The 14,719-nt window shown below is 59.9% G+C and overlaps 1 protein-coding gene across 1 annotated transcript; it reads left to right on the top strand.

The window, feature by feature from the left end:
* Positions 1-3,993: 3,993 nt before the first annotated feature.
* Positions 3,994-10,968, top strand: LOC309660888 (uncharacterized protein; the record flags this gene model as incomplete). Its single annotated transcript, XM_082461956.1, has 4 exons — positions 3,994-4,015; positions 4,285-5,314; positions 8,622-8,788; positions 8,901-10,968. The coding sequence occupies 2 exons, from the start codon at positions 3,994-3,996 to the stop codon at positions 5,202-5,204; spliced, it is 942 nt and encodes a 313-aa protein (XP_082318082.1). The 3' UTR covers positions 5,205-5,314; positions 8,622-8,788; positions 8,901-10,968.
* Between the last annotated feature and the right edge of the window lie 3,751 nt (positions 10,969-14,719).

The raw sequence follows: 14,719 nt of genomic DNA, 5'->3' as shown, positions 1-14,719 counted from the left end.
GGAGGCTGCTCCTCCGTGCCCGGCTCCCCTCGGCTGTGCCGCGCACTCCTGCGCTGCGGCATCCGCTCTCCCGCCCCGGCGGTCTCTGCACGGCCTGACCCGGGGCCCGCGGCCTGTTCAGGGCGGCTGATCCATCCCAGATGCGGGACCCTGTCCGTCCCTTATCACCGAGCACTGGGCACTGTGCGGAGCCGCCCTGTGAGGTCACGGCTGTCCAGTTAATCGGCCCGATCGTGGGTCAGGTCCAACCCTGGGAGCCGGGCAGGGGCGCCTGCAGCAGGGGGGCTTCTAAGACAGCCCAGGCCCCCAGGGCGAGCGTCTTGGGAAGAGAGGCCCCCTGGTAAACTCTGACAACTCCTTTGTCGAATTCCCAGCCTCCTGCCAGGCAGTACATTAACCACTCTGGTGCCACCGAGCTCCGGTCCAGAGATGAGCTGCAGCAGTCGGTCTGCCACCTGGCACGCCAAGGCTGCGCCAGACCCCTGAGCTAAGCGACCGCTTGAACCCCCCACTCCCCCAGATTTCAGTAGGTATGCTCAGCAAGGTCACGAGACCCACCCCAGGTCACGTGCCAAGGCCTGCTGCCTCGGGTCCCCTACTCAGCAGCCTGGGCAGACCTGCCAGGTGCTCAGCCCAGAGCCAGCGTCAGGACGGGGTGGGCAGGGCCAGGCAGCCTGGGTCTCCCTCCCTCCTAGCGCCAGAAGGATGGAGGACGGTGGTGAGTGGGCAGGCGTGCCTCCACCCCGGGAGCCTGCAGAGGCAGACAGAGGGCCCCACGCAGCAGGACGGGGACCTGCGGGGAGCGCCATTGCCCTACAGGGCTGGCACCATGGGGCCTCTTAAAGCAATTTTTAAAAATTTAACTGAGCCACAATGACCGTGCGTCCACTCACGCCAGATGTCCGGGCGAACCCGCCCTGCCTCCCTTCTCACTGCAGCCGCTCATGGTTCTTGCCCAGTGTCCCTCTGCCCCAGCCTCACGCCTCCACTCCCCACGGCACTTCTGTTCCGACCTCGCCCCGCCCCCCCACCTAGCCCGATTCCCATCTCCCCAGGGCTCCCCCTGCCCTCAAGCCAATGCCCCTTCCAGCCCGTCCGCAGACTGTTTGCACGGGCTGCTCCCCCTGCCTGGAACACCCTTCCCGCTGCCTCTGGACAGCTCCCGCTTACCCTGGACCCTCGCGAAGGCCACTCTCAGGGACCCTCCTCTGTGCTCCCAGCGCTCCGCCGTGCCGGGCACAAGCTAGGGGCTCCAACAACAGCAGCGGAGTTTCAGAAGCTGAAGCCGATGGAATTTCACGACTTGCTACCTTTGTGCAAACTTCCCACCGCGGCAGAGCCCGTGAATATGGTCCAGCTGAAACCATGGCATCGTGAGAGAAATCTTAGCCTAAATGGATCAACAGTAAGCCTTGGGCACGAAGGGTCACACAGACACGCGGGGCCGCGGCCCCCTTCTTGATCCTCGTGTGCCTTTCACCAGACTCGGGGCTGGTTCGCAGACCCACGTGTGCGTGATTTACAGCTTTCTGCGGCTGGGCCTGACAGGCCTGCTTTCCCAGCCTCCCTTGCAGCTGGGGATGCCGTGTGTTTCGGGCTGACTTCTGTCCCCAAATCCGTATGTTGAAGCCCCAGCCCCAGTACCGCAGAGTGATTGCATTTGGAGTTAGGGCCTTTAAAAAGGCAATTAAGGGAAAATGAGGTCCTGAGGGTGGGCCTGAGTCCAGTATGACTGGTGTCCTTGTAAGAAGAGACCAGGACACAGACAGGGACAGAGGGATGAGCCTGTGCGGACACAGGGAGAAGGTGGCCGTCTGCAAGCCAGGGAGAGAGGCCTCATTAGGAACAACCCTGCCCACACCTTGATCTCGGACTTCCAGCCTCCACGACTGTGAGGAAGTAAACTTCAGTCTGGTTCTGTGTTACGGGGGCCCCGGGAAACCAGCACACCGTGCCTTGTGGGTCTGGGCGGTGAGGTGTAATCAGAAGTTTGGGGGTGGGGTTTCTGGGGGAGGTTTTAAGAGTGGGATAGACTCTGGGAAGCCCCTCTGCCTAGCCCACCTGCCTGCCTGTCAGCGTCGGGGAAGCACGTGGTTCCAGGTCGAGGAGAGCAGGTCCCCGGGAGTGCTCATCTCCCCCCCTCCCCGGGGCGTCTCCTAGTCCCTCCCCCACCCCATCCCTGCCTCCGGGTCGGGCCCCCTGGAGGCCCCCAGAGCTCCTGGCCCAGCGGAGGGCGGGGGGCGAGAGGGTGGCCCTGGTGCTGGGGCAGCACCCCCAGCCTGGGCGGACCTCCCCTCCCCTCTGCACCCCAGCTTCCCCGTCTACCGAAGGAGCGAGTGTGAACTCAAAGCTCCACCCTGAGCCTTCCAGCTGACATCATCTCTCTCTGTTAAGGGTTCTTTTTAAAATCAGAAAAACAACATAAACACATCATATAAAATTCTCAGCTGAAGGAAGAGAATCACCCACAGCCTGAGCCACACGCCTCCAAACAGCAAATCCTTCATCGTGGGGAGCCCTACCCACCTTCACCTGCAGTGGGTTTTCTGGACGTCATTACACTCCTGGGCTCACGTGGTTTTTCTTGTTTCCTCTGTTAATATTCGACTCTAAGTATTCTCCATGGCACCGTACAGCGCTCACACCCATCTTTTCAAGTGGCTGCGTGATATTCCATCAAGCGAGCAGGGCCACGGCTGCTGTAGCCATTTCCCGGTGGTTGGATGTGAAGGCTGTTTTCTGATTCCCGCTATGACAAATGGCCCAGCGAGGCGTGGACAAGGTCATGTGCGTGTCCTCCCCTGTGTATTTGGGATTATACGGTGCCCTCCCAGAGTGGGACTTCTGGGTCGAGGTCCATGCACATTTTTGATGTTTACCGGCTCATGTAAGTTTGCTTTTCACACTTGTTAAACCCCAATTTGTCAAGTCAACAGTGAGGCTTGGGGATGCGGCTGTCAGCTTACCCCCCAGTGCAGGCACTGCTACTGCAGGACATTTAAATTTAGTAGGTGGGCCAGGACTAGAGGGAGGCAGGGTGGACGTGGAGAGCGCTGGGCAGGCCGGGAGCCCCGGGGTCCCATCTCACCCACCCCGATGGCTATGGTCAGCTTACGCCTCTGCTCCCCAGGTCCCGCCCCAGGGAAGGGCACAGCTGTGGGAGCCCCAGCCAGACACCCTGGAGTCACCGCTGGCCCCTAGCGACCTGGTCCTGACAAGGCCCCGGGGTGCCCCCTCCCTCAGAAGCCCCTCCTCTCCGTGCCCAACCGTGAACCTCTCTGAGCCAGCGCCCATCACCTGGGCCTGATGGAAAGGCCTCTCCGTGCTCCCTGCCCCTGGGGGCCAGGGGGGAGCTCCTTGCACGGCATTCAGGGCCCTTCATGGCAGCCTCCACGCCCCCCACCTGCTCCCCTTCTTGCTCCTGCAGCCCAGCACCAGTCACCTCAGGCCACTCACCAAGCCCTTGGCCAGCCTCGGCTTGGACCCTCTCTGAGACCTTCCCCTGCCTCTGCCCCCACGGCCACCATAGCCCCTCCCTCTCCGCTTCACCTCAGAGGCACGTGGGGACCCTCTTTCCCACACTGGTCGTGGGACGGCAGAGGTGGAGGGTGAGGGAGGTAGGGACTCCATCTCCAGCCTCTCCGGCGGCAGTGACGTCAGAGCCCAGCCTGCAATCCCAGGCTCGGACTTCCGGGGCCGTGCCTCTTCTCGTCACTTTTCTAGGCTGGACCCAGATACCCGGAGGGGAGAGAACTTGTGTGTTGACATCAGGGGTCCCGACCCCTGCTCCCGGGATCAGGCAAGCGACACAAACTGCTGTTGCCTCAGTTTCCACACCTGTAAAATGGGGCGGCCCGCCTACATGGCAGGGCTCCTGTGAGGGTTTGAGGAGATAGTGGGCCGGGCTCCCATGAGACGTCTAGCAGGTGGTGACCACCTGCTGCTGTGCAGGCTCACGGCGGGGAGGACGGCGCCGTCTGGGGCTCTGGGGGCATGGCGGGCGGCCCCAGGCCTGGCAGGTGCTCAGGGTGGAGCCCCGGCTGGGGCAGCTGCGCACGGGCCCTGGGCTCAGCCCGGCCTGGCGAGCTGGGCTCCGGAGAGCACGCTGAGCAGCTGGTCTGGGCTCCGCCCGGAGGGAGGCCCTCGTCTGAGAAAGCTGAAGGGAGATCGATGTCGTGCCGGCCTGAGTCCGAGGCCTGAGGGGGCAGGGCTGGCATCCTGCTGGACGGGGGAGCCCAGTGCCCAGGCCTTTGGGAGGGGGTGGCTCTGGGGCCTGGCCCTGAGTGTATAAGCCAGGCCCATGGCATCGGAAGTTTCTCCAAAACGGCCATTCTCTCCTGGCCTTGCAGCTGTTTTTCCTTAAAAAGAAAAACACCAACCCAAACCAGAACAACCAAGTGGGGTTTCAGCGGCACGTTTGCCAGGCCGCTGGCGGACACGTGAGCAAAGCCAACAGCTGTGCTGGAGAAAGTCCACCTGACAGGGCCCTGCACCCACCCCTAGAGCTGCAACTGCGGTATGGCGGGCCCAGCGCTGTCCTCCCACAATCCCGCCAGGTCCCTGGGAGGACAGAGAGGCAGCTGGGGCCTCCTGCTCAGAGCCTTTGCACAGGCTGTTCCCTCTGCCTCCAACACCATTCCCTTCGTTGTCCTCCCAGCAGCTCCTCTTCCCAGACCGACCCTCACTCTGCCTCCCCGTCTCTGTGCCCCAGGTGGCCTGCCTGCGTTCCGGACACGTCTCTCTTGCAGAAGGCGTGCTCTCTCGCGGAAACGTACTCTCGCGGAAGGCGTGCTCTCGCGCGGAAACGTGCTCTCGCGCGGAAGACGAGCTCTCTCGCGGAAGACGTGCTCTCGCGCGGAAACGTGCTCTCGCGGAAGGCGTGCTCTCGCGCGGAAACGTGCTGTCGCGCGGAAGACGAGCTCTCTCGCGGAAGACGTGCTCTCGCGCGGAAGGCGTGCTCTCTCGCGGAAACGTGCTCTCGCGTGGAAACGTGCTCTCGCGCGGAAGACGAGCTCTCTCGCGGAAGTCGTGCTCTCGCGCGGAAACGTGCTCTCGCACGGAAACGTGCTCTCGCACGGAAGACGTGCTGTCGCGCGGAAGTCGGCTTTGTGGTTCCCCTGCAGGTTCCTCTAGCCTCGCATATAAATGACAGAGTCCTTTTAATACTTGCGGGACGGAGTCCTACCGCATTGGGTGCCTGCTGACTCCTGAGGCACAAAGCTGAGTGGCCAGGGCCGGGCCTCTGCAGATGCTCCTTCAAAGCTGCGTCCTGATTAGCAGGGAGGTGAGGCGTCCTTCTTGAGCCTCTGCTGATGTAAGTCACTGAGCGTGCACAGCCAAGCCCACTCGACTGAGTCACACCTCCTCCAGGGAGCCCTCCTGGGCCCCTGGGTCAGCACCCCTACTCTCTCCATCAGAAGTGCAGCCCCCCAGCTGGCCTCCCTGCCTGCGCCCTCTCTGATGCTGTTGTAGGATGGGGGCACAAAGGGAGAAAGCAGCACTGCTCCCATGGCGCTGACATCCCCATGGGGAGAATTAGATTAAAGCGTAAACAGTAAACAGAGCACGCCATGTGCTCTGGGGAAAGTAAAGGCGGGGCAGGGCTAGGCCGCGGGCAGCAAGGGCGGAAGCAGGGAGATAGGCAGACAGCCACCAGCTGATGGTGGCTCCGAGCGAGGTGGTGGGAAAGTTCTAGGTCTGCGGGTGGTGAGGCCTTTGGGACTTGCTGGTCAGATGCTTGAGATGGTGGTAGACAGAGGGGTGACAGCTGGTCAGATGACAGTCTCCAGGAGGTAGACCCTGAAGGGATAGATTGACTTTGAAGGTGGCCAGGAGGCAGATTCGGATGGGCCTGAGCCCAGCCGTTTGTTACCTTGTGACTTGGGACAGGTGACAAGTCCTGAGTCTGCTTCCTGACAGTTCAGGAGACACACATGCTGCTGGACAGGTCTGGGCGCATCCCCTGCACGGGAAGCCTTCCACCTACACGTCCGTGCTTGGTGCCGCTCCTCTGAAGGCTGGTCATCTGCCCCATCCCTGGGCACCGTTTCCTGGAGCTCCCAGGGGTCACTCTGGTCCCCCAGCTCCACACCGTGGCCCAGCTTGCTCCTGCATGACCTCCCTGCCCCTGCCCAGTCCGGAGCCTGTGTCCTTGGACCTCGGGACCCTTCACCTGGGCACCTCCCGGTCCACCGGTCCACACCTGTCCCACCTGGGAAGGAAGAGAGGCTGGGAGGGGTGCCCAAAGAGGGGGTGCCCGTAATGGAGTGTGGTTCTGTGCCCACAGTGGCCTGGGATCCTTCCCGTGAGCTGCACCCTGGGCTGCAGCCGTCAGCAGTCCAAACCCAAGCCCAGCGTTCACTCCTGGCAACGTCCTTCATTCAGCTCTTTCTACAAGACAAAGGAAGCTCTTTGGAAACATCTCACTTAGGGGTCGGGCATCGTTTCTGACTTTGAGGACCTGGTATCTCACCCACCAGGTGGGCACTGGGTCCAGCAGGCCCACCTTCCCTCATCTCTCCCCACCTGCCCGGGAACCTGTTCCCACCCCACTGGGACCAGCCAGCTCCCGGGGGTGCATCCCATCCCCGAGGGGCCCCTGGTCTCCTTTCTCTCCACTGGACCCTCACCCCTGCTCCTTCTGTCCCAGGTGATCTCAGCCTGGGGGTCTCCTCCTCCCAGAAGCCTCCCCTGATCCCACCTCCCTTCTGGCTGTTACATACCACCCCCTCACCCCCCGCTCCTTCTTGCCCCTGAGCTGAACTTGGCCTAGCGCTTTTTTTTTTAATATCTGTTTAAGAAACAAGTCTAGAGTGCTTGTCAAGCCAGGCTCTGTTGGAAGCACCCTACAGGTAGTAAAGTATTTCATCTCCAGTTACTCTCCATTCACAGAGGAGGAACCTGAAGCACAGAGAGGGCAGGTCGCTTGCCTAGTGTCACACAGCCCGCCGGGAGCAGAGTCAGGATGCAGATAGGCACCTGGTGCGTGCATCTGGCTGCCTGGGTCCTTGCCCGCCCACCGCCTGTCTGCCCCGTGACTGTGTCTGGCCCCTCGGAGGCTCTGGCCGGGCCTGCCTGGCCCACAGCGGAGTGGGGTTCATAACGGTGTGTGAAATGCAGGTGCCCTAAGATCCGATCCTCCCCACCTTCCAGCTGAGGAAACAGCCCCAGACAGTTGGTGTCCCTTGTATGTCACCAGAGGTCATGTCCAGACCAGCCGGCAGCCCTTCTGAGCCAAGCTGGCCCGGCCCTGGGGTCAAGGCCAGTGCGTTTACTCATGGCTGGGTGAGGGGGGTCAGTCACCCAGCTTCACTGAACCTCACTTTTCTCACCTGCAGGTGACACCCCAACCTTGCATGATTGGAGTGAGCATTAAGTCCTATAAACCAGGTAGCCCTGAACTTTGACCTCCCAGGTATCTGCTTGAACGCGGGTCCCAAGTGGGTAGATCTGGGGGTGCCACTGGCAAGCCCCCTGTCCAACAAGCTCTCGAGTGACACCCAGCTGCCCAACTGCGGTCACACTCTGAGCAGCAAGGACACGGGCCCAGCACATCGAGGCCCCCGAGCTGGCCCCTCACCCCCCATGTCACTGCCCGGCACACTGCTGGGGGCAGGTTTAGGGACCGGCAGACTGAACCCTTTGTGTGGCCATGGGGCTCACAGAGACTAAGCGGAGTATTCACAGCTGTTGTCAGAACTGCAGAATTTGTCAGCAACGTGGAGGAAACTATCCTGAAGCCCAAAGGACAGATGGGGCCTAGGAGTGTGATTCTGCACACATAAACACACGCACGCACGCCCACACATTTTGAGGGTTGTTTGTTCCCACACTGGGGGCAGAGGGGCCAGATGTTGTATTTTTCTCAGAACACAAAGGAATCTCGGCCCTCACTCCCGCGTCCTTCAAATGGCAAAAATCCAGTGTTGGTTTTGCACCTGGAAATGGGAGGACAGAGTCCCCGGAATGGCCTGAGGGCAGCCAAGTCAGCTCAGTACGGGGCACCAGTGTCGCCCAAGCCTGTGTCCCCGCCCCTAAGGGTCTCCAGATAGGATCTAAGGGGAGGCAAGACCAGGTGGGGAAGACCTGGGTCCCACCCCTCACGGCCTGTCCGCTGTGACTTCCCCGAGCATCTCGGGGCCCTGCTGCCGAGGGTCTTCCTCCGGACCTGCAACGGGAGGTGGACATGCCCCACGGAGCGGGTACCCGCCACGCTGCCTGGTGGTCTCTGAGATCCCCGTCTCCACCAGGGAACCCAGGGCCCTTGGCTCTCACTTGTCCTCCCTCCCCCGTGCCTCTCAGGCAAGTCAGGGTCTCCATCCGCCTCCCTGGGCCTACTTCCCTTGAGCTGCAGTCTGAGCTCTCGCTTATCCACAGCTCACAGGAAAACCTTTTTTTAAAGTCTTTTAAAATCACAGTTGTATGTGCATATAATCTAAGGAGTTAAGTCATTCCCAGGGCTTCTTATAAAAAAACAGCAATCCCCTACCCCCCACCCCACCCACCCCAGTTATTCTTCCCCAGAGGCGGCCACTTCCTCTTTTCTAAAAAAGTAATTCTTTTGGTATTTCTGTCTGTATTCCTAAATAACATTCTTGTATTGCTCCTTCTTGTTTTTTCAGCTGAATTAGGATCTACTGACTTCCCTTATGGAGAAGAGGCATAAATTTCCCCTCATCCACTGCCCCTACCCCTACCACCTCCTTCCCAGCACCAGCCCAGCGATGCAGAGAGCATAGTTTCAGTTACATTCACACGATCATGTAAATGGAGCCTACGGCAGAGCCAGGTAATATACTATCATTACTTTTCCTGCCTTACCTTTTTCCCCTACAGTTATCAATCGCTATGTTGTTTTATCTGTTTTTTTTTTTTTCTTCATGTGCTTATTGTTAATCCAGCTTCAGACCCTCTGCCTCTTGTCTAAATCTCCAGACCTCAGACACATGGGCTGTTCTGCATCTTCCTTGGTCTGGATTTACTCCCTTGTCTTGGGAGCTTGTAGTCTGCTGGCTTTCCAACAAGAGTGCAGGGGAGAGTTCAACTGTCTGGAAAGGTCCATGCCATCCTACACTTGATTGATAGCTTGGCTGGCTGTCCCAAGGCGTCCGTGCAGCTACAGCAGAATGCTGTTGACTGGGCGGCGTAGAAACAACAGGCACTTATCTCTCACAGTTTTGGAGCCTGGAAGTCCAGGATCAAAGCGCCAGCAGACTCAGTGTCCGGTGACACCAGCTTCCCAGTTCATAGATGCCATCATTTTGCTGTGACCTCATGTGGAGGGTGTGTGAGCTCTCTGGGGTCTCTTTTATAAGACCACTAATCCCACTCATGAGGGCTCCACCCTCGTGGCCCAATCACCTCACAGAGACCCCACCTCCCGACACCATCGCATTGGGGGTTAGGATTTCAACCTGTGAATTTGGGGGTGGGGGACACAAACATTCAGTCTATCGCAGTGGGTATAAAATTCTAATTTGGAAATCATTTCCCTATAGAAAAGGGTGGTCAGAGGCCAGTTTTGCAGGAATTTCTCTATCATCTTCTAGTTGCTGGTATAACCATTGTCAAGTCCAAAGCCATCCTGATCCCTAATACTTCACGTGTGACCTTTTGCTCTTCTATTACTTATTCAAAAATTAAAGTAATTTTAAAAAATAATTGTGAATGCTCTCATTTGGCCCTCACGCCTGCATCTTTCAAACAGGCAAAAGCAAGTCTTGGTTTTACGTATGTCCGGGGGAGCTGACTTCACGCCCCAGATTAATCTCAGGAGTAAATCTTGGCTTTATGTTCCATCTGGTGTGGAGCCAGTGGGCACTGTGATGTGAGGGTTGGGGGGTGAACCTTATTGTCACGAATCTTACTCCCGTGGGTCTGTGTGCTGCAGAACTGGCCGCGGACGCTGTGTGGAGTGCCCGGCACGCAGTGGCCCTTGGCAGGGGGAGCATCCAGCCCCATCATCCCCTGCACCAGGGCACCTACATCCTCCTCCCATGCACCCGCGGGAGCGCCCACCTGGCCCAGCCGCCTCTACATCAGCCCCCTCCCGGGTCCCCACGGCCCTTCAGGTAGCTGACGGTGTGCATCTCTCCCAACTCGGGGTGGAGTGGGGAGCACATGAGGCCCCCGATGCTGCAGGCGACCCTCCGAGGGAGGCAGACTCTGTCCCCTCCACCTGTCTGCCTTGGGTTCGAGTGGGATCATGCTGGGTTGGGTTAGAGCATGGGTTAGAAGGTTAAAATCATAGGGCCGCCCTCACAGCCGTGTAAACCAAGGTTAGGGGCTTGACCCGCTGGGCCTCAGTTTCCACGCCTGTAAAGTGGGGAGAGGAGAGCTGTTTTGAAAATTAAAGCAATAACGAGGTATGGTTTGATGAGCACTTAGTGGCACAAGGTGGGTCCTCACACTCACCGTCAGACTGTCTGCCAAGGAGCCAGGGGTCCTTGGTGGGCCTAACACTTGTGATACACGCCCTTGAGGCTCCACTTAGAGAGGGTCCAGGCTTGTCCCCAGGGAGCTGGAGCCTGATGCGGACCACAGCCCCCTTGTCCCCGACCTGGAGCTGCGGCATTCTGGGAGGCGGGGGACTCCCGCCAAGAAGGGCTGGGCCACCCTCCCCCTCTGGTTCTCATTAGGACTTGTCACCTCCCTTACCCCTCCCTGTTGGGCAGCGCCATGGCTCACCGTCCCCTTGGGACCGTCACAGCCCGAGTGCCGTCAGCTCAGCAGGGTCAAGCCAGGGGACCTGCACCTTCCAGAAAGGCGGTGGAGGAGGGCCTGACGTGGACTTGGGGTCCGTGAGCAGGCCTGGGCTGGGTGGCCGGTGGGCCTTCCAGGCGTGGGTGAGGATCGCGTCGGAAGCCTCTCTTGCAGGCAGGTGAGCGTGGCTACAGAGGGTGGACCCGAGGCAGAGATGGGCAGAGGCTGGAACCCTGGAATGAGGAACCGGCCCTTACCCTGGGGACCCCAGGGGCCGCCGGACAGTGTGCACTTCCCGGACGTGGGGTTGAGGGAGCGGGCGGTGTCCAGAATGATTTCTGTGACGGGATGGGGCGGGTGGGAGGGATCCAGGAGGTCACTGGGTACCTGGCCAGGTGCTGGGGGGAGGACTCCCTCTGTGTCCCCAGGGCCTGCCTGGGATGCTCTGATCTTTGTCTCCTGGATCACGCCTCTCGGGTCTCCATCCTTGGGATTTTCCCTTCCCTGGTGGTCCACGGGTCCAAGTCAGCGGGGTCCTCGAGTATTGGTGCCTTTGTGGGAGTTTTGAGCAGGATTTCTGCCCCCTCCTGCCCCCTCCATGAACACAGTTTGCCAGGAGGGCGGTTTTCCTCTGTGTCAGCTTCGCCCCGCATTTAGGGTGCGCTGCTGGGTGGGCACAGCACCCGGTCTCTGCTGGGCTAGGTCAGGGCCGACTTCTCCAGCAGACACAGCACCCACATACCTGAGGGCCTGACAGGCTCCTAGGGGCCCCTGGAAATGTTCGATTTTAATTTTTTTTAAAATAGAATAAAAAGTGAAAATAATAGTAAATACATAATAATGAATCTGGCCTGGATCACATTCATACTTGTACCAACACAGTTGTAAAATATAATTTTAATATTTTTTAATGAAGGAAGGAATCCACGAAAGCAGAAGTACTGAGCACCACGGAGGTCATCATACAGCCCTGGGCAAAGTAGGCATGTGGGCTAAGTGGGGTGCACGTGCGGTGTCTCCTCGTGCTTCCTCAGGACACAGGTCTTCAAATGATGACTTTCAGACTCAGAAAACATTTACTGGGTTCATTTGGACCCTCTTGGTCACAAGGTGCAGAAACACAACCCAGACCAGCTTCAGCCAAAGGGTGACTGATTGACTCAGTGACTGATAAGTCTAAGTGCACGTCAGGATTCAGGCACTGCTGGATCCAGGGCTCAAACAGTGTTGCCAGGGCCCAGACCCCTCCGTGCCTCTCAGACGGGCTCTCTGTTCTCTCAGCAGTCCCGCAGTGCCAGCTCGGCTGCCCCAGTGGTGAAGACCACCCGTCCACAGCCCTGGGAGCCCCTGGTTAGCAGTGAGTAGTAGTTTCTGTCTCGTGGGACAGACACTGGGCCTGGTGCATAAATGGTGCTCGAGCAGTGCTTCAGGGGCTGCAGTACGTTGATCTCACCTGTGGGCGGGTCAACCTGCTCCCTTCTTTCAATTTCCTCCTGCCGACCGCAGGCAAGGGGTCGTCTGAGGGCAGCCTCCTTGGTTCTGGCGGCTTCTGGGCGGGAGGTAGCTGTGCGCGTCCTGAACGTGGTGTTCTCATTCCCTTCCTCTGGGCGGCGGAGGCTCAGGTGTTGCGTGTGGGATGCGGTGTCCCGCCACCAGGCTGACGTGGACCTGGTGTTCTCATTCCCTTCCTCTGGGCGGCGGAGGCTCAGGTGTTGCGTGTGGGATGCGGTGTCCCGCCACCAGGCTGACGTGGACGTGGTGTTCTCATTCCCTTCCTCTGGGCGGCGGAGGCTCAGGTGTTGCGTGTGGGATGCGGTGTCCTGCCACCAGGCTGACGTGGACCTGGTGTTCTCATTCCCTTCCTCTGGGCGGCGGAGGCTCAGGTGTTGCGTGTGGGATGCGGTGCCAGCTGGTGAGCTGAGAGGAGGGCCGCCCACGTCTTCCTGGGGCTGGGACTGCACGGGGTGTGCGTGTGTGTGAGCGTGAGTTCAGTGGGTGGGAACTTGTGAGTCCGCCTAGTGTGCATGTGAGTTCAGTAGGGGTGTGTGTTACTTCCTGGCTGGTGACCTCCTGGCTGCCCATCACTGCAGCCCCCAGACTTGCCCGCCTCCCCCTCTCCCAGGGCGGCAGGGGAGCCCAGGCCACCTGGCACACTCCTGGTCACCCCTCACTCCCGTTCAACATGCCTTAGTGGCTCCTGCTTTACAACAGGAGGGGTTGGGAATTCCCTGGCGTCCAGTGGTTAGGACTTGGTGCTTCCACTGCTGGGGCAAGAGTTCAATCCCTGGTCGGGGAACTAAGATCCTACGAGCTGCGCGGCCTGGCCAAAAAACCTGAAAACCAAAAACAACAACAAAACAAAACAAAAAACCCAGGAGGGGTTGATACCTCTGTGATCCGGTCCCCCAGGTGCCCTGGGGAGACCGAGGCCTGTGGTCCCTCTGAGGCCTTCGGGGTCTCTCTGTCTATGGGTCCGAGGCCACCCAGGTTCGCCCTTGGGCCCCTTCCCCGTGCAGGTCTCCTGGCTGTGCCTGGGCCCCTCGTGTGGAGCCCAGCAGGGAGCCTTGTGCACGGCTCCTACTGGGCCATGTGGCGGAAGCCCTGATAGCCCGCTGCTTGCATGTGACATGTGTCACCTCCTTGCTGTCCAGACATGCCAGCCGGCTGACGACTGAGGCCCCGCCTGCCTGACCCTCTCCGTGCAGGGCTGTCTGTCCACAGGATTGCGTGTGTGTCCATGCAGTGTCTCTGGCTGTGGGTGTTTGACTGTAAACAAGTGACGCCCTCTGTCCCTGTGACCTCATCTTTCTGCCCACCTCCCTGAGTCCCCTGGGCAGGAGGCCAGCTCAGTTTTCTCTCCTGCAGCACAGGTGGGGGGGTGGTCCCACGAGGGGAAGGGGCTGAGGGGTGGCCCAGTGCCCTCCACCTGGGCCCCTGCCTGAGGGAGCCAGCTTGCTGTGCCCTGAGTCTCCCCAAAGACCTCCGCTCTGCACCGCCAGCCCCCCACTCCTGCACCCACATCATGCGGGCACCAGAGCCGGGCCCGGCACAGACACTACCTCACCCGCCCAGGGCTGCCAGCTGCGGGACCATGGCCACGGCCAGCCGGCCAGCCCAAGAGAGGGGACAAAAGTTCCTGAGTCTGCTTCGAGCTGGGTGTGGGATCTGGGGGTGGGTGGGTGGGTGTGGTTCGTGTCTCAGACTCATCCTGCTACTCACATCATGAGGACGGAGGGGCAGGCAGTGCGTGCAGCGCTGGACCACTCGCCCAGGGGTGGTCTCGGAGACTCTTCATAGTGACCCTGTGGGGTAGAGCCCGTACCCATTTAACAGATGAGAAAACTGAGGTCTGAGAAGTAAACTGATCAATTCAGGGTCTCAGAGCCGTGGGTGGAGGGGCCAGGATGCACTTCCCTGCCTTCTGATGACAGCAGGCCCAATGACCTCCTGAAATGCCACCAACGAGCCTCAGGCTGAGCGTGGAGCCTGCTGGAGCCTTTCACGTGGTGAGGAGGTGACAGGTCGCTGTCTTCTGTGGTCCAGAAGTCAAGGTCGAGGCCTGAGCCCAGGGTGGGGCAGGCGAGGGGAGAGAGGCACCAGGGGCAACATTTAAGGAGGCCGAGCTCTCTCTCTCTCGGGTGTCGGCCTGCGAGCGGCACCTCCTCCAGTGCTGCGCCGGGTGCCTCGCTTTCCTTGTCTGGTCCCCCCCAGGTAGGGGGTGGGAGTGGGGGCCGGGAGTCATGGTTTGGGCAGCAAGGACCTGTTTAGAATAAGAGGGCAGGGGACTCCACTGGCGGTCCAGTGGTTAAGACTCCAAGCTTCCAGTGCAGGAGGCGTGGGTTCGATCCCTGGTCGGGGAACTAAGATCCCACATGCCGCGCGGATGGCCAAAAAGAAAAGAATGCGAGGGCCAGCCGAGGCATCCAGGACTCCAGGCTTCGATGTTCCGGAGTTGGTCCAGTCTCACGCCGGGGAGTCTGATCTCTGGTTCCAGGAGCAATTCTCCCCGGAGGGCTGT

The sequence above is a fragment of the Balaenoptera physalus genome (genome assembly GCF_965194825.1).
Source record: "Balaenoptera physalus genome assembly, chromosome: 5".
Taxonomy (NCBI): domain Eukaryota; kingdom Metazoa; phylum Chordata; class Mammalia; order Artiodactyla; family Balaenopteridae; genus Balaenoptera; species Balaenoptera physalus.
Note: the sequence above shows the minus strand (reverse complement) of the source record. Positions and strands in the feature narration are given on the sequence as shown.